Source organism: Glandiceps talaboti, chromosome 7 (assembly GCF_964340395.1).
Source record: "Glandiceps talaboti chromosome 7, keGlaTala1.1, whole genome shotgun sequence".
Taxonomy (NCBI): domain Eukaryota; kingdom Metazoa; phylum Hemichordata; class Enteropneusta; family Spengelidae; genus Glandiceps; species Glandiceps talaboti.
Window position 1 is genome coordinate 8,348,043 of NC_135555.1, and position 25,888 is coordinate 8,373,930.

General features: G+C 34.7%; 2 protein-coding genes across 2 annotated transcripts; one reads left to right on the forward strand and one right to left on the reverse strand.

Moving 5' to 3' along the window:
- Positions 1 to 1,002: 1,002 nt before the first annotated feature.
- Positions 1,003 to 21,389, reverse strand: LOC144437884 (regulator of microtubule dynamics protein 1-like). The gene is made up of 9 exons (XM_078126915.1): positions 21,273 to 21,389; positions 20,450 to 20,576; positions 14,611 to 14,894; positions 14,059 to 14,148; positions 13,516 to 13,571; positions 10,452 to 10,539; positions 9,922 to 9,952; positions 9,290 to 9,423; positions 1,003 to 2,257 (listed from the first exon to the last, which is right to left on the reverse strand). Exons 1-9 carry the CDS (start codon positions 21,387 to 21,389, stop codon positions 2,219 to 2,221), a joined length of 966 nt encoding a protein of 321 aa, XP_077983041.1. The 3' UTR covers positions 1,003 to 2,218.
- Positions 21,390 to 22,752: 1,363 nt separating this feature from the next.
- LOC144437744 (protein phosphatase 1 regulatory subunit 3C-like) lies at positions 22,753 to 24,746 on the forward strand. Its single transcript, XM_078126755.1, has one exon. It carries the CDS (start codon positions 22,847 to 22,849, stop codon positions 23,930 to 23,932), a length of 1,086 nt encoding a protein of 361 aa, XP_077982881.1. The 5' UTR covers positions 22,753 to 22,846; the 3' UTR covers positions 23,933 to 24,746.
- Positions 24,747 to 25,888: the final 1,142 nt, after the last annotated feature.

Consider the following 25,888-nt stretch of genomic DNA (forward strand, 5'->3'; position numbering starts at 1 on the left):
ATATTACAAAAGGTATTACTTTAAAAGAAAAAAAAATCAATGTAAAATCTTCAACCAGTGGGCCTGAAGCCCACAGAACCGTACATCACAAGTAATAACACGTATGCAAACAGGACTAGTGGAGTCATAGATCGTACGTCAAAATTTCTGTCATCGTATTTTTCATATAAAAGTTCGGAAACATAACTATAAAGTAATTGTTTGTATGATTGCAAAACTTTCGACATATGAAAGGTCGTGTTGCCTTCTCGACAGAATCTGCCTAAGTTGCGTCATTTCACGTTTGTATTTTGTGTTCTGAACGCTTAGCGTTTTGGGACGACTTAGTCGTGGGACGAGATGGCGATGGGACGAGTTCGTTTGGGACGAGTTCATTTTGGGACGAGATGTCTGGCAACAGTTTCCTACTCACCAACGAGCCTGTTATATTTCCTAAGCTTTAGTCGATGTGTGTGTGCAGAAGGATAGCACAAACTTCCACAATTTATGCTAATTAGCCTTTAAACATGCAAGTTATTCATCACTCATCCAAACCGTTGCAGGATCTATTTCATACACTTCTTTAAGGTAGGGCTACTACAAGTTTTAATACTGTATGTATGTATGTATGTATGTATGTATGTATGTATGTATGTATGTGTGTGTTATTCATTATGAACATACACAATGTATACAAATACACACATACATACATACATACATACATGCACACACACACATACATACATACACACATACATCCATACACACATACATATACATACACACACATACATACATACATACATGCATACACACACATACATATACACATACATACATACACATACATACATACATACATACATACACACATACATACATACATACATACACACACACATACATATACATACATACATACACACATACATACATACATACACACACACACATACATACATACATACATACATACATACATACATCCACTATCATCCTAACAAAAAGATTTATTTTTTTGAAGTGTTTTATTGCATTGTCAAAGTTTTCCATTCTGTTTGTGTGATAATGACTGAAGCCCACTTATTTTTGAAAATGTTTTCTTCTCCAGTCATCAGTATAATGTATAAACTTTTGCACACTTGACATCACTATGCACTTTGCCACAAGCCATTTCACAACATATGTAACAGTATCTCTAAACACAATGAACGTCATTAGCTTTGCTTTGTTCATGTTCTTCTTCATATCCCATTGTCGCAAACCATGGGCTCTTTTACGACACTGTCGAAACTTGCTGTAAGAACAGGTTATTTCAAAGTGTAGCAGAAGAAATAACAGCTCTGGTTTGCGAGAATGTCATATCCTCATTATTAGCAATCACACAAAGCTTTTACAATTCATACAAAAGGAAATAACATTTCTATAATTTCACAATTTTTCCAAATTTTAAATTTGATTGATTTACTGAACTTCTCAATTTTAAATAATTATCCAGAACCATAACAGCACTGTAGTAAATAATACTACCAAAAGAAAGATAGAGTACACACTTCACTATTGCATTGATAAAGAACTCCCTTTGGGGGTGTAGGTCACAAAAATCTCCCTGCAAATAAATGGTAACTATTTTAATATGTTTCTTTTCACTTGCAAGTTTTCTGAAAAGTTGCATTATTATAACAAATTTGATATTATCAAGTTCAATTTACCAATCTCTGTCTTGGTAAAGCAGGAAATGTTGACTTGTGATTCAATGTTAGCAATGTTCTCTAAACAGGTGTTTCTGATCAGAGGAATTACCAGTAATGACTGATCATTGCAATGACCTCAATAGTATAGAGGTAATCTTATTCTCTGATATAAGACTACTGTATTTAAATCTAACATCTTAAAACGTCATCTTATGGCAAATAATGTATGGTCCCTTGCCAACACCTGAGTGGGTAAAAATATTCTGATAAACAGTACATTGAAAGGACTACAAATTTTGACATCATGCTGTAACAATGGTACATCTTTACATACATGTCCACATACTTGAGTTGTTGTATTATCATTCATGTCATAATACAGTATCTTAGTTGAGAGAAAATACTCGACTTTGAATTATTTGGAATCAATAAAGTTCATTTGTTAAAGTTCCTTGGGTGAATTTCAATACCCAGATGAAGACACACACAATGCTTCAAGTTTCTTCAATCCCAAGCTGAAGATGCCATCTTTACAAGTCTCTTCACAACTTCTTCAATAGATCATCTGCCTCTTTCTTGGCCTGCAATCAACCACATGACTAGGATTATTAATCTGGTTGTAAAGGAACACTTACAGTTGTGTGGCAATGTTGAATATAAAATTGTACAGTAAAAACACACTTTTTTTGTTTGTTAGAAGTACAGTGGAATACATATATCACCATAATCATTTGTATATTTGTATTTTTATGGTTACTAAATAACATTTTTTTTTATAGATAGGAACCCATATTAACAACATAAAAGAAATAGGTGTATATAGAATACATATAACTTACAATAGACTACATATTCCAGCTAAGATATTCTATTTCTGGTTCTGCATCTGAATGCATGACTGTGTGTGTGTGTGTGTGTGTGTGTGTGTGTGTGTGTGTGTGTGTGTGTGTGTGTGTGTGTGTGTGTGTGTGTGTGTGTGTGTGTATGTATGTATGTATGTATGAATGTACTATGTACATTGTATGCATCTCTAAAAATGTATGTTTATTTATGCATGTTAAGTGTAAGTGATATGAAACATATTTCTCGTCTTAAGTTGTAACCTGACATAGAAATATGTGTACCCATCCAAAACAGAATGTTCTATCACTTCACGGTAGATGTACGTGGGTGTATGACCAAATGTCAAACATTAAATTTTAAAGTAAAGAATGTCAGGAAGGCCAATATGGTTTAATTTTAAATCATGTCAAATCACATACAGAAATTATTAAATTTATCATACATGTCAAATTCCTACTCTAGAGTCCAGTTGTGTGGACATTTTTAACTCTTGCCTCACCCCTACACCTAGCATATCCTTAATGGTTATTTTTTTTTACATTAATTAATGACGTTTTGGCCACAAAGTCAGTGCAAAGTCTTATTTGGTTTTTAATTTTCCAGCTGTGAGATGACATCAATGTCATTACCATATGATTAGAATCAACTGGGAGGGTTGATGATGTACAGTGTAAACATGATTACCAGATTGGACATCACCGTGGGGAATTATTATCTAATTTTAGGTTTGCATACATGACCACTAGAGAAATGTTAGGCGGAGGGGAGAGGTGAGAGCCAGAAATCCCTACATGACTGGACTCTAGGCCATCAAACCCCTGTACATACAAGGAATTCATGCAGCTTTTTTTTTAAGGGTGGTAAGTAGATAAAACTGTAACCTGAGTTCCCCAGTCATTTTACCAGGGTTTTAACACATTAGCAAAAACACTGTCGTGATTTAGAAATTTTAATGTTTCTTCATCATAAGGCTCTCCTGTTTGTATCCTTATTTACAACTTTCAAATTTTAACATTTCAAATCTATTTCTAAATCTATATTCAAAAGAATGTCTCAGGGTCTGAGTACAAATGAGTACTTTGGAAATGTTTTTTTTTGGTAAATCAGGAAATGCGTACAATTAAGTGTTGGTTTAGAATCATAGCCTACCACAAAATACTGGACTTGTGTATTCTCTGAACAATCATCATGTATGTTGCTGACTCTTTCTGAATCACTGGCTAATTTTCAATCAAAGCCGTTCAGAGCTAGCTGGGCAGGTTTGAACTCAGACTGTGGTGTTCAGAGGTACACATGCTAATAGCTCAGCCAATGCCAACCCTTGCGTGCAGCCTGCCACAGCAGCCTATCTCTCTGTCTACAGTCTACAAATATACATCTGGTGGCTGTGTATTTACACAGTATAGATTAGCAATACTGGAATCTTATTATCTTTCTATAGTTTGTGTATTGATTATCAGTCACAATACAACCTGTCTATGACAAGATGATGTATACGTGTCAGTCCAGTCAGCCATTCAAACTCCATATAGCATAAAACATCAACAGAGGATAATGTGATCTTTCAATATTAAACATGAATAAAACAGATGGTGAAGTTATAATCCATAAACATCCATGAATTACAGTAAAACATCTATTGTAAGGCACCACGCTAAATCAGTTTACTGGCTCTAACTGGAATACTGTTTTTTTATCTAGATTCATTGAATATTATTACAATACCAATAATTAGACTTTATACATGTTGATTAGGGGTCAATTTTACAAATAAGCAGTAAAGTAACAGGTTGAAATCACAAGCAATGGGTCACTGATTTTTGGGTGCGGACCCCCAAAAATGAGTTTGATTGGATCTATTGCACCATATTATGTGTACAGCTACATAAATATAAGAGATTCAATTGTGTTCAGGGTGCATGATATCATGAGTAAGTCATTATATCTACAAAACAGTCTCAACAGACATTTCAGTTGCAGCTAGCGCACCTTTAAGACTGACTACACTAAACCCTCTATTATAGGCACTATATAAAATCATTTAATCAGTTTGCCACAGTCACATTGTTTTACAATGACTACTACAGTAAAACATCTATTTTAAGCACTATATTAAATCAGTTTGCAATGATGTTTACAAATCACTACAGTAAAACCTCTTAATGTCTGATCAATGCCATGACGTTTAACATCACTAGAAAGAACAATATTGAATACAGTATTTCTTTCTTTTTTTCATTACAAAACAGATCAAGAGGCAGTTAAGCTAATTAAGCAAATCACAGAATTTGAGTTTTGCAGAAAAAATTCTGAACTGTAAATAATCACTTTCTTGTAAAGTGTTTACATTTAAACAACTATAAGTAATGAATTAACCTATTCTAAGTTTCCATCCACCCCCATATCAACATCCCCTACCCTCAACCCCCCTCTCTCCCCTTCTGCAAATGTATTCTAACAGCAATGTATAAAAACTATTCTAAGTCTAACTAAAATAAGGCCAAAAAAATATATTTATATCTGGTTCTGGTCAGCGCGCACATGCCCTGAATACCCTCGCGTTGATCCTTTTTTTCCGATAATGTTTGCTTTCCCGTTCCTTATTTATTCCTGATATCAGGAGAACAAGCAGCTGAAATCTACCCTACATGCCAAGACTACTTAAATACAAAGCCTAAACTGCTTCGAAGAAAAAGGAAGTTTTTCAGGACATGAATATGATAGAACAGAGTATGTAAAGTGTCCAAAAATGTGTATTTACTAATTTAAAAAAAAAAAAAAAAAAATTAGAAAAAAAAAAATTCACGTCGTTGCACCACTTTAGAAAGTTTACCTTGACCAGAACCAGATATTTTTTTTTTGCCTAATGAAAGCTCATCTGTGCTAATGTTCAGTCTAACTTCAAAGCTTTAACTTCATTTTTCACCAAGACATACTAGTAACTCATCAAAACTTTTGCTACAGATTAGAAGAGTATCTCGAGCTGGGAAAGTTGCATACTACTTTCAACATATCTCAAATATGAAAATTACTCGGAAATATTTCTTGCAAAATATCCCTCCAGTAACCACTGATAATTGATTTTAGTATTGTAGCTTTTCTCAACGGCTATAATTTTTAGTATTGTAGCTTTTCTCAAAGGTTATAGTTATTAGTTTTGTAGCTTTTCTCAACGGCTCTAATTCTATTTCTAATATACCATAGCATATTTATAGACACAGTATTCATAGCAGTAGAATTGTTTTTTTAGTGACATGAGGTAAAATATGACAAATCTACAAACAAAAATTACAATACACAACCTCCCAGCAAATTTGGCTTATATGTCACTTTAGTAAATGAAACAGAACTTAAAACATAATGAGGGACAGTCAATAAAATGTTATGTATACAAGGCAAAGAAGAAGCATAAAATGGTCTTGTAATGTACAAGTTATCCCTTCTCTTTAAAAAAGCTTTCTCAATAAACTTATTTCACTTTATTGTCTGGTGAATATAAATATTATGCACAATGAGTTCACTGACTGGTAATATAATGTTATTACTAAAACTGTATATTCACTAAATGGGATGTCAGAGATGAAATAAATGTAATCATTAACTTGTTCTGAGATACTTCGATTAAATCTAAGATAGACTATGATAAATTTTGTGATGCAATGCAGAAATGACATGAATTTCAATTAATATAATTGCAGCATTCACTTCTATTCCTGTGTTCATTTTCAATGTTGCGTGAAAATTGTTAAATATCTTTGTTTTAAACCGATATCTGTTATAAGTCAATACTAATCGCATTGTAGATGAACTATTTGGTCTAGTTATGAATCTGAGAAAAACATTTATTTATTTATTCAGCTTTTGACATAAAGTCAGGATGAGTCACACAGGTGACTAACACCTATAGAAAGCGACCCTCCTCAATGTTCAGTGTTAATGCAGGAGGAAACCGGAGTACCCGGGGAAAACCTGCGTTGTTCGGTAGAGTCAAACTGAACAACACTCTTCTTACTTACAGCGTGGTAAATTTAATCAAACCCTGAATGGGGTTCAAACCCCGACCGCAGTGGTAAGAGGCAAGTGGTTTAACCACTCGGCCACCGACAACCCAAAATGATGATTTATGTATGAGAATAAATTTTGATGTATGAGAATATATTTTGCCATGTTACTAAACCTAGAAGTTCTTTATGTTGCCAGTTGTAAATTTGACTGTGGCTTTAAGTTCAATAATGCTATAAGAAGTAATTTTTCTGAGCTAGTTGTATATGTTGGCATTATTAATTTTATCATTTGACTGTACCTAAAAGTTCTACCACTTCCAGCCTGAGTGATCACATTTTCTTTTTCACTGTATCTAGAAGTCCTTTAATTAATGTTGCCAGTGGTAATTTACCATGTGACAATATAATGTTGCCAGCCGGGTTGCTAGTAGTAATTTTACCTTTTGATATTATACAGAAGTCTTATAATGCTTCCAGTGGTAATTTTGCCATTTGACCACGAATTGCAGTTTTATAACTTTACAAATTATAATTTGTTCTTTTATATATATAATGTGGCAATTTTGCCGTTTGACAGTAATTAACCATTAGATATGTCGCCAGTTGTAATTCTGTAGTTCGACAGTACTTTGATAAGTCCTATACTGTATCCTACAGCTCTGTAAACATAAATTGTTTGCATAATAAGCCAGATGGATAGTAGTGTGCGACAGCTAGTAAAATCCAAACATTAATAACTGAAGTGATAATCAGATGTTATTCCCCTATATTTTTCTTTGTTCAGCCAAGGAAAATACGAGTGACCTAAGGGGCCTTTGTCCCTACTCGTTTAGCGACAACCTTTAGGACACAAGTATTTTCCAGCTGAATGAAGAAAAACATTGGAGAATAACATAATTATACCACTGCCAGTAATATCAAAGAAAAATCGTGGAAAGTAATGGCAATTTTGAACGTTTTGACTCATATTTCGAACACAGCAAAACCAGTGACATAGACACGCATTGTCATGACATAGATGCTAGTTGTCGAGAAATAGAATGACAAGAAAATATATTCCTTTTTTTCAACTTGGCTCATGCATGGTATAACATATTATATTATTCGTTATCTGATTTATATTAAAATGAAAATAGACAAAGATGTTGTCTTGTCTGTGATGGATCACAAAATGACTCACCATAACAACAGGTATCCATCCACTATCTTATCAAAGACATGTGTGTTGTCTCTCATTAATTTGATTTATTCAATCAGTGTCACCAAATATTGTAGTAATTTTAAATGCCTGATTTAGACAGGATAATTCATCAAAGTCAGGCAAAGTGTGGGTGAACTGTTATGATAAACAGCAGCAAAACATATATATTTGTTCTGATAACTTCTGACAAATAAAACACTACTGTATATACATTATCACTGTTGCAATACCCGTAGACAGGCTAAGAGATAGGGGAGAATTTTCAAAATAATCAGCACTGAATCGCCATAAGTTTTCCAGCATCGCATCGTTGCATTATTTTAGACAAACTGTCCTGACCAGAAACCATTCTTGTTTTTGGCCTTAAAGTATTTCTCTGTTTAAATGGTTGTCGTTGGTATGTTTTGTCATCATGTGATTGATAATGACTGAAGACATGAGCACAGTTGCTATGGGAACACTAAAGGTCACTCCAAGCAACCATCTGTACATACCTAGGGCACAAACATGGTTATACAGAAATTCATTTATAATGTATAGTCCCAGCTCTATGGAAAACCTTTACACCCACATCAGTACAAGTGTCAATTTACTTGGTTTTAGAAAAATAATATTTTCCAACACTGTAGACGCTCATAATATACAGACTATATAATTCTTGGTACCTGTAATATCTCATGCTAAAGTGTCAAAACAGAACAATATGGTAAACTCTAATGCTCTCTCACACATACCAATAGTAATGCATATATAGCAGTGTGTGCAGCAGAAGTCATTGTGTTGATCAAGAAATTCAATGATTATTTTTAAGATGCATCTAGGTGGTATTAAATCTTCTATTTCAGGTATTCAGAGAACTGTTTTAATAATCTAATAAATTGTGTATTTTTTACTGTTTTGTTTGTCTGCTTTGATAACATTATTTATGTATGTTTTTCTCTGTATTTTTCACAACTTTCCAAACAGTGACTTTATTTACATATCCATTTCTTTCTTTATCTATACACTGTCATGTATGTATGTATGTATGTATGTATGTATGTATGTATGTATGTATGTATGTATGTATGTATGTATGTATGTATGTATGTATGTATGTATGTATGTATGTATGTATGTATGTATGTATGTATGTGTGTGCGTGTTTATGTATGTATGTATGTGTGTGCGTGTGTATGTATGTATGTATGTATGTAAGACTTTTAGAGATAGAAAGAACAGAAAGCTCAGCATACCTACAGAAAATAGTGGGGGGGGGGGGTTTATAGAGAGTAAGGGGTTAACATGTAGGTGATAGACTGTGTAGAGACAAGTTAGTTGTATATGAAATGATGAGGGGGGGGGGAGTTGTAATAGAGAAATATCTGTCTTAACAAAGGACTTTACTACTACATTTTAGTATATAACACATCAATATGACACAATATGTAAAGCGCCAGTTCTATGATCCACTGTCATTGAGGGAACACTTGTAGGCAAATTGAATGGACAGACTACAGAGTGCATTTTTCTTTTTCACTCTCAAAAGGTCGATATAGGTGGTGTGATATTGTGCAATAAATTACCTTCTGGTCTTCCTCTGTCTTGATTTGATATTCTGATGTCTTACTCAAGTACAGTAGTGCCAGTTTCTTGTTGTTCATTTTTAGATATGTCTTACCCAACATCAGTAGATTCATGCTATAGAAGTTAGGATCCACTGTAGAAAGGGAAAACAGTGTGTATGTATTGGCTATTGGTCTGAAATGACATCATTTGTGATTTGTGATCCACCCAATTGGGCTGAAATGACATAATTTAGGATCAACCCTGTTGAATTGAAATGACATTATTTGTGATCCACCCTATTGGGTTGAACTGACGATGTATATGTAATCTACCGTGAAGACATTATCAAATATAATTTGGGAAATATTGAAAGTTATAGGAATAGAATGAAGCAGAATGGAACAGAATGAAACAGAACTGAATGGAATAGCATAGAATAGAATGGAATAGAATAAAATAGAACAGAATAGAATAGAATAGAATAGAATAGAATAGAATAGAATAGAATAGAATAGAATAGAATAGAATAGAATAGAATAGAAATAGAATAGAATAGAATAGAATAGAATAGAATAGAATACAATACAATAGAAATAGAATAGAATGGAATAGAATAGAATAGAATAGAAAGACAAATGTAACTATTTACCATTTTCAGCTTTTGAAAAATATGACAATGCCTGAAAAGATAATAATGAGATGGAATTGTTAGGAATATAGAATGAGATAATGTTCTACCTACCACCATCAAGTCTCAAAGTGCTATATCTACAGATACTCAATTCATAATCCTACATTAACAGTCTGGATGACTAGAAGTGACAATTCAAATCAGAAGTAAACAATGAACTCTTTGTTTTATTAAAGGTCCCAAATTTCAGCAATAAGGGATAATTTTCATTCACAAATGCCATCTTACCATCAGTGGTTTTTTCTAATCCTGCCATACAGGGTGTCAGTTTTTAAAATACTATTTTGCTAGATTGAAGAAATATAGAGTCAGTTAGGTCATGAGAAACATAAACTTAACTAAGGCTACCAGTATTGTAAATGACTGGTGTAGCTTACCTCATCATGGGTTGATTTTGGTTGGTATAGCAAACAACATATGGCTGTCTACTTATCTTGTCATAGGTTAATTCTGGTGGTGTACAAAACAACATTTGGTTGTCCACTTACCTCATCATAAGTTGATTCTGGTGGTGTAGCAAACAACACAGCAGCTATTTTTTTCTGGTACCATGGCATATCAGCAAATGCAGAACACCTGATGAAGATATAGAAGACACAGACATTTGAATAGCAGAGATATCAGCAACGACAACCAACAAACAGTTTAAATGATAGATTCAACTTAAACTGACTCATTGGAAAACTATTTCTCATAAATATTTTGAGATTTCCCACAAGAAAGCATTACATATTATTCCCAAATATTTTTCTTCATTCCGTCGAGGAAACTATGAATGACGTAAGGGGCCTTGTCACTACAAGTCGTGAGACAGTTTGACTCATATTTTGAGCACCACAGAACCCAGTGACGTATACACTGGTTGTCATGACATAGAATAACCAAGGTATATAATCCGTATTTTCTGTTCAAAGACAATAAGTAGGCTTGTGCATGGTATACTATTATACCATGCACAAGCCAAATTGAAAAAAATATGGAATATATACTCTGGTCGTTCTATGTCGCGACAACGCATGTCTACGTCACTGGCGTATCTGCTGTGTTCAAAATATGAGTCAAAACGTTCAAAATTACTTTGCCCAATTTTTCTTTGATATTACTGGCGCTGGTATAACTATGTTATTCTCAAACATTGTTCTTCATTCAGCTGGGAAATACTCATGACCTAAGGGTTGTCATTACTCGTATAGTGACTCATAGTGACAAAGGCCCCTTAGGTCACTCATATTTTCCTTTGCTGAATGAAGAAAAATATTGGGGAATAACATCTAAAGGTATCATATATTACAATTCTACAAAATATACCACAAACACAAAGGCATACATCCCAAGTACTTACACTAGCACTCAGATGTCATTGGGTTCTGTTTAATTATGTCATATGTTTATCGAGAACAGTATTTAAAAAAAAATAATACAACTGTATCCATGTGATTTTACGTACATGGAATTTCATGTTCTCATTTGCATACAGGTACTATGCGATAATATTTTCAGTATTGCACTGCAGTGAAAATACTTATGTATGCGAGTACACTCATGCAAGCAATCATAATATTCTATACTCATTTTCCATGTTTTCTAAGACATGATTTCAATGAAAGATGTTTGCTTTCACTTACTCTCCTCCCCTAAATACATTGTGGGAAAAATGGAACCCAGTTAAATCAGCTGACATCGTCAACTGATCATGAAGTCAGAGATTACCATATCAAAAGAGATGTTAATGTAATAAAATGTTGTACAGTCGTAATATTTTGTACTGGTATTATTTTTTAATGTGTGTTTTTTTTAAACATCTAGCAGCAGCTGTTGTCATATTCATATAATCTGTAAAACACAATCTGTATGACCCTCAATTTACTACCTACATACACAATCACAATCTGTATGACCGTTGCTAAATACACCATAAAACTATATGCCAGAGTTGTGTAGTTTGTACAGAACAAAGACTATAGTAAGTACAGGATGTAAATCAAATGTAATTGTATCAGTGTGTAAAAATTGAAAGACAAACAGTATAGTGACTGCAGTCACTACATTATTTTGTCTGTCTGTGTGTCTGTCTGTCTGTCTGTCTGTCTGTCAGTCTGTCTGTCTCTGTGTTCATGTGTGTCTCTGTCAGTCTTTCTGTCTGTCCATCTGTTAGTCTATCTCTCTGTGTTCATGTTTGTGTGTCTGTCAGTCTGTCTAGTCTGTGTCTGTCCATCTGTTAGTCTGTCTTTGTCCCTGTTTCTGTTCCTGTCTGTGTCTGTCTACGAGTATCATTTTCTCACAATCAATCTCTTATGAGACTCAATCAATCAATCAATCAATCAATCAATGTACTGTCAGGAAAAGTGCCTGATAGGCTTATATTTTTTCCAAGTTCTTATCTACCTCCTTGTATACATGTATGTATATGTTTACCTCTGTACCACAACAAGGTAAAAAGTCTAACAATGAAAAGAAACACAATTACCCTTCTCTGGTATTTGGGTTCCACGCCACAAGGTATGGAAATATTTGCAAATTTTACCAACTTTACTCTCTGTTACCAAACTCCCCAAAAACCTCAGTGAAAACAACAACAATTAATTTCTTTTCAATTTATGTTATGTGAAAAATATTTTGCTATATTTCAAAAAATACTTTTGATAATAATATTATAATAAAGATATAGATAAATTGATGATTTCAATATTCTGTATACTCTCTTCAAAACTTTACTCTGTTTGGCCATGGAAGTTGTTTTAAAGTATAAAACTGGAATGTAATTGAGCAGCTGACTTTGGTAAGATCAGTATAAAAAATATTAACATAGTATGACATAGTTAGATATGTACAGTAGTATTTGTCTGGGATGGGATTTTGTCAGGCCAGATGATTTGATACCAGCTGACTGTCAGGGACTAGAGTAAATCTGCCCTCTGGACAAAGGAGTATGACAAGTTAACCAATCCGCTTTATATTGCATTCTACAGGGATTATAGCTGTACAACAGCTGCTAAAATGTTGATGGTTTTCAAAAAAAAAGAGAAATTCTCTAGAAGTAGAATGCAAATAACTATGTATCATCTGATGCATTCTTCGGTAGAAATAAAATACAATCGTTTTAAGAGCAATATTGTACCGACAATATGTCACATATTGACTGGTGTACACCATTTCAATTTTCAAAAGGGCGCCCTCTGTGGCAATTTTGACAAATGGATTGTAAGTTGCTTGCATTGACTGGCAAAGTTTCTTTTCCACTCTTTATGGTTGCTGTTGGTGTGAGCGTGAATGAAGGTGAGTGTGTATGTGAATGTGTGTTTACGAAGGTGTGATTGTGTATGTGTGTGTGTGTGTGTGTGTGTGTGTGTGTGTGTGTGTGTGTGTGTGTGTGTGTGTATGTGTACATGCATGCATACATGCGTGTGTGTGTTTGTGAAGGTGCGAGTGTTGTGTGTATATTTGTGAAGGTGTGTCACAGAGTGTATGTCTGTCTGTCTGTCTGTCTGTGTGCATTAGTAAAGGCATTGTCACTGACTTTACAGCAAGACTGGAACCAGGTGTAGTACTTACCATAACCCCATTAAATGTATTGAAGTTGCATCTTTACCATTCAATTCAATGGCTTTCTGAAAATGGAATTGAAAGAGGATGTGTCTAACTTTATGAACAGCACCAGATTAACTTATGAACAGGACTGAGTGAGTGTGTGATATAGTATATAATACAACCATCAATGTCTATTAAATTTGGACAAACAAGATCTCAAGTTCTAGCAACAGAAAGTGGAGAAATAGCTTCTATCTTAACAAAATTGCAAAAAATTCAAATCAAGAACTTACCAAGAAGTGACCTTGTACAGTGTAAGTAATGGAGATTTTAGGTTGAGAACTTACCAAGCACTTATCTTACGTAATGTAAACTTTGAGTTGAGAACTTACCATCAAAGTATATAATATGAAGAGTTGAGAACTTACCATGAAATGAGCTCAGATGATGTAATCATGGAGATGAAAACTTACCAAGAAATTATTTCATATCATGAAATATAACATTGAGTTGAGAATCTACCATGAACTGATCTTGTATATTGTAAGCAATGAGTTGAAAACTTACCAAGAAATGATCTCGGATGATGTAAGCATTGGAAATTTTCTGTTTAACCCCTTCAAAGTCTCCTACATCACTAATACAGATAGCATACCACTGGAACAGACAGATATATGATGTAGATTTATTAGCTTTATTACAAAATATTTATCTTGTAAGGTGTGTGTGTGTATATATATATTAAGTAACTGTATTTGTCTTTAGAAATAAAAGTAATTAGTAACTGAAAAGTTATACATACAGAATATCATTTTATGTCATATTTCATTTTTTTTTAGTTTTGTAAAGTATACCGTGGCTTTTGTGTAATTTTTTATAAATGTATCAGGAACAAGTCTTGACTATGTTTTGCACACTCTATATCTTTATATATCACTGTTTTCTAAACAAAGATTTACAACAATTCCACCATTATCAACTTTAACCAATAGTAACCATTGCTAACTACTAATAATTACTGACTACCACTAACTACTACCAATCATTACTAACTACTACTACCCATTACTATTACTAACCATTATTAACTACTTCTACCCATTACTAACTAATACTAACCTTATGACAGGCAAAGTTATCAGAATTGATATCCAGTGCTTGTTTTGCATACTCTACAGCTTCATAAGTCAGTGTTTTTTTGACATTGGCTGGTGTAGATGACAACTGTGATAAATTCCTGGCAGCCCTAGCTAGTCTCCATAGTATCTCATCATTTTTCACATCTTTATGTTGTAATAGTAACTCGTATAATTCTTTGATACGATCAGCGTCAAATAATTGATCAGCTTCCTCTATCAATGTCTTCTGAGGATCTGATTCTGGTTTCGGTGCTTTCTCTGGAGCTAGAATAAACAACATAATTATGTATGTAGTGAGGATCTGATTCTGGTTCAGATGCTTTCTCTGGAGCTAGAATAAACAACATACTTATGTATGTAGTGAGGATCTGATTCTGGTTCAGATGCTTTCTCTGGAGCTAGAATAAACAACACAATTATGTATGTAGTGAGGATCTGATTCTGGTTCTGGTGCTTTCTCTGGAGCTAGAATAAAATAAACAATTATGTATGTAGTGAGGATCTGATTCTGGTTCAGATGCTTTCTCTGGAGCTAGAATAAACAACACAATTATGTATGTAGTGGGGATCTGATTCTGGTTCAGATGCTTTCTCTGGAGCTAGAATAAACAACACAATTATGTATGTAGTGGGGATCTGATTCTGGTTCCGGTGCTTTCTCCGGAGCTAGAATAAACAACACAATTATGTATGTAGTGAGGATCTGAATTTCTGATTCTGGTTCAGATGCTTTCTCCAGAGCTAGAATAAACAACACAATTATGTATGTAGTGGGGATCTGATTCTGGTTCAGATGCTTTCTCCGGGAGATAAAATTAACAACATAATTGTGTAAATGGTGAGGATCTAATTCTGATTCTGAAGCTTCTCTGGAGAAAGCATATACAGCACAATTATGTACATTGTGTGGATCTGATTCTGGTACTTGCATTTGACCCCAAAGGTTGGGGTCAAGGTCAAAACTTATTATACCAGAAGAAAGTTCCTACATGTATCTGGTAATAACTGGACAGACACTTGAAATGGGCCTGTATGCATAACAGTGGATTAAATGTGTTTCCAGCATATCACCAACATGGCCTAAATATCGTAATCATACAATGTATTGCCATATTGATATACAAAAATCACAACATCATTGATTGTAACATGGTGACCCCACAAGCAAGTATTTTAGTGAAAATTATCAAATATTGAAGAACGCTGGGACCTTTAATAAAACGAATGGTTCAAAGTTTCTGACTGACTTTAATTATTTGTGATTTCTAAGTCATTCAGACTGTTAAAGTGAAATGAAAGTATAACATGTACATATACACTTATATACACTTTTTTCAATTTTTAACCAACAGACTCATTATTTTTAAAGTATTACAATGAGAAACACACAGAATTAGCAAAAGCCACACCATCCATATATCATGTATTGTGGGGTGACTGTCAGGGGTTACTAAATTAGCATAATCTTGGGTCAACTACATAGGGGTCAACAAATGCTACAAAATTAGCATAGTCCAAGGTTAATCTCTTTGTCAATGTGTTGTATGTCTAATCACAGACCTTGATGGAGTCTATGGACATCAACATCTGTCATCTAATGCTCCGTTGAAAGACTGAATTATTCAGTTTGTTTAATTTCATCACACAAGAATCTTATACTTAGATCTGGCACAAAAACCACACAAATATAATCCATGCACATAATCTATTGATTTAACTACATTTGTGCAGTCCATATAATTTTTACTACTAAGTTTAGAACTGTGTGTTATCATTACCAACAGCATATCTATAAAATCAAATCAAATATAACACAATGACATGTACCTCTTTGGAAAATTGACTATTTGAAACAAAACTGAAATTGTTGACTTGGAAAAATACAAAATCACACTTGACAAAACAAATTGGAAAATGGAGAGAAATACATCCTTTATGTCAAAATTTTGAACATATCAAAACTTGTTTCATTTGCTTTCCTATTGACTCAATTCAACACTTCGCACTTCAAAAACGTTACAGGTCAGTAGTGAATAGAAATGTTCGCCGGCAGGTATATTGTGTCGAGATATGAGATATTGTACAAGATATCGTCCACACTGTAAAAATGATGTAGCGGACGAATTTCAATTTACTACAAAAATGCCATTATATAGAGAATTACTAGTACGAGTCCGTTTTATTAAGCCATATTATTGGAAAAAAACATCCGCCTTTAAACTTGTACAACTACTATGCCATGGAAAATGTAAAGCATCTTTGTAATTTAGGTAGATATTTAAAACAAACAGGGATCCTACGTTCTGTTCTTATATCAACGTAATTTGTATTAGTACATTCTCCATCGCGTTTCCTTTGTGACGTTTTTTGGGAGGTGGTTTTTTTTTCTAGTTCTGTAACTGATGAGCAGAAATTGCTCAAAGTAAATAAAGAATTGAATTGAATTGTGTCATTACATGTAACTTTATAAAAACACACTTATAACCAAATCATGAAACTAAAGCAGTGTAACAAGTTTACGCATGCCAACACATGAATCATTCATAGAATGGAAGGTCGGCTTTCGAAAGGGGAAAGTTCAAAACATCGTAACTAGGGCATTGTAACAAGTGGACGACTTGAATAACATTCACTGCTTCTGTTCATGTCATCGGGACGTCTGAACAATATTTGTAAGTTCTGTACATAGTTTGGGAATTATCATCAATTATATTTCATAAATTCAAACCTGACAACGTCTCCTCTGGTAAAGTTTCCGTGGTGTCTGCAGCGGCCATGGCTAATATTTACAGCTATGCGTACAGTGCGGTGACAGCGCCCACACAGATTCAGTCAGTACTTTTGAGTCCGTGGGTTCGTCAATACGGACGCGTGAGAAATGATCAAGTATTCATTTATGGGGTTCTTAACTACCCATTAAGAACATGTTAGTGACTAGAACATTTCCATAACCTTTGGTATAAATAAATTGTCAACAAATCGAAATAATAAACTATTTTACGACTCGAATACGGACTAAATATTACTTAATACGTACGTTAGTACGTCAGCTGACAAAAAAAAAATCATCGACGCTCGTCAGTTACACCTCATACCACTAAATCTATTCAGTGGTTTGAGGTTACACATAAAAAGCGGGCATAATTTTTAGCTTACATGTAACTCGGAGATTCTAACACATGTGAAGATCGGAAACAATAATAATTATTTCTAATAATATAAAATGAAAGTAATATTTTGATATCATTTATTGATCGATGACAGCGAAAACTCGGAAATTGTTCGCCCTATGAAATGTACGACTGATGAGCAACACGATGACACACATCACAGCTGGCGTAGTATAAAAGGGCGTCGGTGATACGTGTACGTGGCACCTGTAAATTTGGGTGAAATGAACTCTAGCCAGAGTAGTCGCTATATATAAAATAACACTTTGTTATTTCTAGCAAAATACGAGTTGTTTGGAGTTTACCGAGTAAAAACTACACACTTTTCTTTGATTCAACAAGTTTTGAATGCAGGTTCGTACAGAAAACTATTCATGCTGTAGATATTAGAGAATTGGTCATAATACACAGAAACCAGACAAATAAGTTGGCAATTACACAAAACCTATATTACAATAACATATTAACATACATATACATAGTTTTCATACTGTTACATCACTATCAATATAATGAATAAAAACACAATTAATTGATCATATACACTGTATTTGATTAAATGAATGAATAAATGAATGAATGAATGAATGAATAAATGTATGTATGTATGTATGTATATATGTATGTATGTATGTATGTATGTGTGTGTGTGTGTGTGTATGTATGTATGTATGTATGTATGTATGTATGTATGTATGTATGTATGTATGTATGTATGTATGTATGTATGTATGTATGTATGTATAAGTGAATGAATGAATGAATATATATATATATCCTATCTATCAACCAACCACCCAATCAGTCAGCCAATCAAACTATATCATGAATTATAACACATTCAATTAATGCTTTACTTTTTATTTGGTTCAATGAATCAATCAATCAATCAATCAATCAATCAATCAATCAATCAATCAATCAATCAATCAATCAATCAATCAATCAATCACTAATCTGTTCTATATGGTCAAGATGTTAGACCTCACTGAATATGTATTCAGCTCACAATACCTAGTCTTGGTAGTACAGAACATTGGGTTTTATTGGGGATAAAATGAGACACAATCTACCATTACATGTAAATCATATACAAGTACACGTTACTGTAAACAAACAAGTGACTTATCGGAGAGAATAGCTCCATTGTTGTTGTTTGTTTTGTTGTTGTTTTTTGCAACGTGTAGAAGTGGTTATGCTGTTCAACTCTTCCACTATGCAGTTTTGTTTCAGCAAAGTAATAAAGTGGTTAGTGGTTTATAACATATGAAGTAAAAGTGGTACACCAATTCAGCCCTGTGGTAGTGCATGTTACTAAATCACAATATGACCATTTAAAGAAAAAATACCCACATACAAATATGACCAAAAAAACAGAAGTGTATGTATCCTTGGCTTGAACAAATACCTAGGCATATTTACACATATATTTGTTTTACTTTGTATTTGTGTATCTACCTATCCTATTGTGTTATATCTGCAATATACACCATTGCTTGGCTGTAGAAACTTGCCAGGGGTATGGTCTTGTTAGTACAGGTTTACAAAATGACAAACCTAAGTTTTGACATGGGTATACAACTTGTATATCACAGATTTTGTCCTGGGGGAGATTTTAAAATCATTTTACAAAATTTCTTATTTTTACCCCTAATTTGCTTATTACTAATCCAATCAACTTGTCTTGAACAAACTTATATCTGCTCATCAAATGACACCTACACAGCAAATTTTAAGTCAATTGACCGTGCAGTTTTAGAGAAGATGAAAGTAGAAAAGTTGATGGACGGATGACCGACGATGGAGAATCAACCTAACCCTTAAGCTCTGTGCAGCTTTCACTGACAGCTAAGCTAAAAGATAGGTGTGAAATAAAATGTACAAGCTTATAAAATATACACATGTATTTGGTATGACATGTAATAATTATCTCTTGAACACAACATGGTAAAAAAAATGAGAGTAATGGTATCACAAACAACAGAGCACATACACAAACTATCGCTCATTGTCCTTGGCCCTCTTTGTTTTATAGATGGAGCCATGTATTCATTTGTTTGTTTGTTTGTTTGTTTGTTTGTTCGTTCGTTCGTTTGTTCATTCATTTGTTTGTCCGTCCGTTCGTTCGTACGTACGTACTTACGTACGTACGTACGTATGTACGTTCATTCATTCATTCATTCTCTTCTGGACAACACCATCAGTCCTGTGAGGTTTGGACTGGAGAAGATATTTGCTATTTACATCAACACATTAGTATCAATGGTAAATGGTAAATATAACAAGAATCTTGCCACATATGAGGAACTAGCCATCCTAGTACATTGCAAATGAACATCCACAATATAAGAGATTCATTAACATTATGAAGAAATAAGTTTTTTTTATCATCTGAAGACAGAACAGGTCATAAAGAAGAACAAAACTTACCTGATAATCTTATTTAAGTTAATGAGAATATGTGAACTTTATTTATATTTCAAAATTTGTATGTACATTAAACTTACATGTTATTTTTCTTTCACAGTTGACATGGTTGTATGTGAACTTGGTTTATGTTTCAAAATAGATATGTTTGTATGTAAATTTTAATTGTGGTTAAACATTTGTGTTCTTTCTAAATTTGTTTTGATGAGGTGCAGTTCATACCTGACTCCTGTGGACTGCTACTTCCCCAAAAACTGAGACTTCTGAAAGAAAGATATACCAATGGAGATGCTGGAAATAAAAACTTCCCAAGTCGTGTCTTTGCCACACTCTGCCTTGCACTAGCACCCTGTACATGAAATCGATATTAAAAAAGATTACAAATACAATACAGGATATAAACCAATGTTGTTATTGTACTTAATCATTCAAACTTTCGTGGGCCTTTTTTTGTTTGTGTGTTTTTGTTTTTCTAAGTCCGATACAGTATTCAGTGCACTCACCTATAGTGAGAGAAACAAACCTGGCATTTTTGGAAGCAGAAATAGGTAGGCCAATGAATACGAATGGTTGGATAAGAACTTGCAAGTCACTTTGTGTTTTATAGAATAGTTGTATACTACTATGATCAAAGTAACCGTATTATATAGTACAGTTTCACGAAAGAATCCTTTACAACGTCTCTGGCGAGTAGTGTCGTTGTGCGCCCTCGGGTGACGAAGGAAGCCTCGAAAACGAAGACGTGAGGAAATATCCTGAAGAAGTGCTTGTTCTTGGATTTCATCAAGGATTAATTCTATTACAAAATGCGGCTTGCCAACTGTCATTCGTAGAAAGTCTGATATACTACCATTCACAAAGATACCATTCATCATTTCGCTAGATAGTAATAAAAAAGTACTATTATAAAGGCTAGCTAAGGTACGATATGTATCATGGAAGTAACCTACTTGCAAGCTTGACCATTGCATCGATAGCTATGAACCGTTTTCGCAAATATTGGAGATGGCGAAAAAAATGGCTCAATTCAGAAATTATTACTTACCACCCGTAAAAATTTCTGCCATATTTCTTGTGACGTTAAATTCCTTCTAGAAACTGACAATACCGTCGATTTATGTAGCAGACCGATGACCGATCGTCTCACCAAGGGCGACGCCATTTTGACATAATACAATGTAAGGGGGCGCTGTTCGTAGTATAACTCTTCTAATTATGTCCAAAACAAAACTTTGAACATTGCAAGAGTCGATCATCGTCGGAAAATGATAGGTTCATTTCTTTTCTCCTTTACCCCGCTATAATTTTGGGACCGAAAAAAATTGTTTCAGTGCTGTGGCGACTATCAGACTAAACAACACAACTTTATCGAAGTATATAGACAACACCATTCAAACATTCTACACAGCTGTGCACACGAAGCTCAGATATTTCGAATCCATTTTATCTCGTGATGAAAGAAATGAAATTCAATATCTCACAGTACGAGATATTTCCACATTCAATGATTTGATGTTCCGCAAATCGGGTCTATCAGATTGAGTATTAATTAATTTTCGATGGTGTTTTTTTATCATTGTTCCAAAACGTTATGTGACTGATGTATATTCTAAGTTGGGCGGAGTCAAAGTTTGCAGTATAATATGCTTTTGACCAATCATTGAAGGTTATAAAGTGAGTGGACTCCAGTGTCTATGTTCGGCATATACCCAAGAAAAAACTATAGCCTCAAGCGCACGTCTTTTTCTCTCCCCGTTTTGGAAATACAAGTACTATGATCACGGTCGTGTTTCTCAACTTCACTACACTGGACACATCGATACCTTTTGATGTGGAAATATGACTAGATAACGCGCCTTTCTGCTAGTATCGGTACAAAGGAGCGCAAACACTGACATCTAAAGAAGTGACCTTCTAGGGTCAAGTAACATTTTCTAGTGTAGTGTTGTCTGTGATGTAATCTTGAAACATTACTCCCCTTCGAATTTCTTTGCCGTATTTTTTACACAACCCTTTACATTACCTCAGAACAAATATTTACAATTTTCATATTGTCTCTGATTATGATTAGAAAAAAGAACAACACAATTTACAACATAGTGTATTTTTTAAAAAGACATCTAGATGCAAATACAATAGCTATGATCAGTCTAGTGATCAGTCCGACGTGGGACAACCAACGTAGGCTGGTAAAGCCGACAGGGATTTGGAGTCAACTATTTTATTTCTAGGGATGTTTGATATGAAGGTTGCTGTCGGAGTAGGTTCAGTTGCTACTTGCAAGTTGTAAGAAACACCCTTTTCGGGAATATGATAATTTAGATTCTCAGTATGTGTTTGTGATTTCAACATTTATAACAATGTGGTTGATATTGCATTCTAAACTGCTGCTAAATGTCATGTACACATTTCGCCTTACTATTTGCGCCTTTTCGTTCAATATTAGACTCGTCCTCAGAGTGCAAGCTATGTACGTCACAGGACGTCGACACCGTGCCTGGTTAGTTCACCTCTGACAGTGTGTGGGGTAGGAGCCTGAAGAAGTATATAGCGATCCAAAAACTTGGTTTTACATGTGATTTATCCTCGTAACGTTCTCTGAGCATCAACTGGTGGACAATGGGAGATGTGTGGCATTTCCATCAAATGGATGAATCAAGTGATTTCGGATGGAATAGAGAGGAGCTTCACAACATGTTTACATTGGTCAAAAAATTCGATTTCAACTGCAACAGGTTACAGGACATGACCGAATCAAGTAACACCTCACAAATCAACGCTCTTTTGCGAAGTTTTGACGTAGAAACACATCTCTCTCAGAGAAAGGCGAATGTCAAAGCTGCGTACAGCCGTTATGATGGTGATGGTGATGGTGATGGTGACGATGATGATGTATTTCACCATACGAGTCAGATCGTTCCCATCTCTCACAGTCGGTCGGAGAACTCTGTACGTAGACTGCCAAAAACATACAGATCTCACAGTGACGGATTCAAATTACAAGAACCCCTCCTAAAAGCTCGAATACGGCGGAGGTCCTTGGGTAGTTGTTTGAAATCGTCGGATACCCCATCCTCCCCACGGAAACAGGTTCGGTTTGCAGACTCAATTGGGTTAAATTTAGTGGAGACTACTTCTCATTTTATCAGACACGACGGCGAAGACGACGTCGGTGATGTGGATAATCACAGACTCTATTTCCATTCCTTTTCACTGAAGGAAGAGAAAATGTGTCATGTACCCTCCCCAATAACAAGGGGTGAATTGTCACTGTATCCATGTTTTGACCAACCCGGTGCACTACCAGACTTTATTGACACCGTTCACGCACAGAAAGTATGCCTAGAAAATGTCGAGATAGGCAAGGGTCTAACCATACAAGGGTCTATTCGTGTCGCCAACATTGGACTTCTCAAAAATGTCAAAGTGCGCTTTACTACAAACGATTGGAAACGCTACTACGACCTTCCCGCCTTCTATGTGGACGGGTCGAGTGATGGACAAACGGATCGCTTCACTTTTCAAATTACAGCTCCATCAAACTTTGTAGCAGGCGACACACTACAATTTGCTGTATCTTACCAAGTCAACGACTTGTGCCACTGGGACAATAATCAAGGCAGAAACTACGCCATTCAGTGCAGAATTCTTGCCGAATCTAACGGTTTTCAAGTTTTGGAAAACTTGAGCCAAGTCGAAGACTAACTTTAACTTGTACAATGTGATCTTCCTGAAGGAATGCATTCGTGTACTAAAGTAATCGTATTGCCGAGAGACAAGTATAGCCCATCTTATGGACAATACCATGCAACCTACAGACCACTCGGTCGGACACGCGTAACTATTACTATATTCATAAATATAATATAAACATATTTTATCGTAGTCTAGTTCCTGACGACCGTGTTCCGATTTTACACTGTTATCTTCACACATTACATACATAATATGTGAAGATAACGTAGTGTGAATCGGAACACGACGGTCGTGACTCGTCAGGAACTAGATTGGTTTTGTACAGGTTGTGTACTGAGATCGAGATGAAGGACGCACTGCCTTAAAATATGTATATAAACTGAGCAAAATCATCGGATTTAATGAAAACACTAAATATACTATAATACAAGTAATGTTTGATATCTACATTTTTAAATATATTTTTTAAAAAGTCCTTATAGAATACCGGCCTGTTACTATAGACACACTTGTCAAATTGATTATATTATGTTTTATACTCGATCACTCAGTAATGTGACTACTGTAAAAAATTCGATACATTCTACCAGTAATACTATCGGTATGTTTCAACGCTCATTATATCTGAATCAAGTGACATGTAAATTCTCATAGTTGTGCCATATTAAAAACCAGATTTACGTAAGAACAGATTCTTTGGCTGCCAAGAACTCATTTCTAATCGGTCTGGTCGAATTCTGACGTGTGTTTTATCAACAACATGTAACAAATGGAACACATACGAGGAAAGGCCTTCACTTGCCAACTATTAAAAGAATGTCGATAACGATAGATGAACGTGTTTGTGAGTGTAATCTGTATTATTGTAATGTGTCGTGTTGGAACGATTGGTCACTACACACAGGTAATTGCTATGACAATGTTCAAGTCAAGAAGTTTGCTAATATTTTATAGTTCGTTTATATTATTTTGAGATCATACTTTACATACTGGTTACTACCATTGATAAATTTATGGCTATTTATATATGAAACAATTGTTTAGTTTGAAGACCAAACACTGCAGTATATCCGTACAAATACTGAAAAGTTTTGGTAGTCTTGTAGTTTGATAACATATAACGATGATTGAAGAACAGACCGATTTACTTTCCGATTTCGTTTTGGATTTACCAGAACTACTATACTGGTATTATTTGCATATTTCACTGAACATTCACATTGACATTTAACGTTATTTTATTCCATCGTCCAAGGGATCATATATTCTCCTCTTTGCAGAATTAATTGTGGTCCGTGCAAGCCAACGATATTAATCCTACTAACATGAAGTGTTTTTAAAAATGTAGGCTAAAGTAAACTTGTTGGGGGGGGGGGGGGGGGTAGCCTACCTGTAGACGTGAGAACAGCTATCGCTAGCACTATTCCGCTATCCTGACATTTCTTTTATATTTCGCTGCGTTCCCTAGCAGAATAGTGTAACGTTCTAAAGTCTCCAAGTAGGCTGTGTGTGTGTGTGTGTGTGTGTGTGCGCGCGCGCGTTTGGGGTGGGGGATATTCAGTACTATGGCCACTAGTCTAGCTGCTAGACCTCGGGTGTTCTTCCGATACAATACGACACACGACCGAACATCGCAATCGAGGGCAAGTCCTCACTTCGCTTATCGTATCGCAAGAAAGCCCGAAGGTCTAGCAGCAAGACACTAGCCTTGAGTTCAAGTGCGTAAAGATACAGTAAGCAAACACTATAAGGGTGTTTTTAAAATCCAGAACAGGTATCTACTAGTATGTTTCTCGTATACTTATGAATGTTTTTTATGGAATTTCTACGCTATAACGATTCCCGTAATGAAAATTCCTTCCTGAATGTACCTGTTACTCAGTTCTTCTAATTCTACCGTATTTTTTTTTACAATGATCCAGAAACGTTTAATTGGCGTGAATAAAAGTTATGGTCATGTATCAA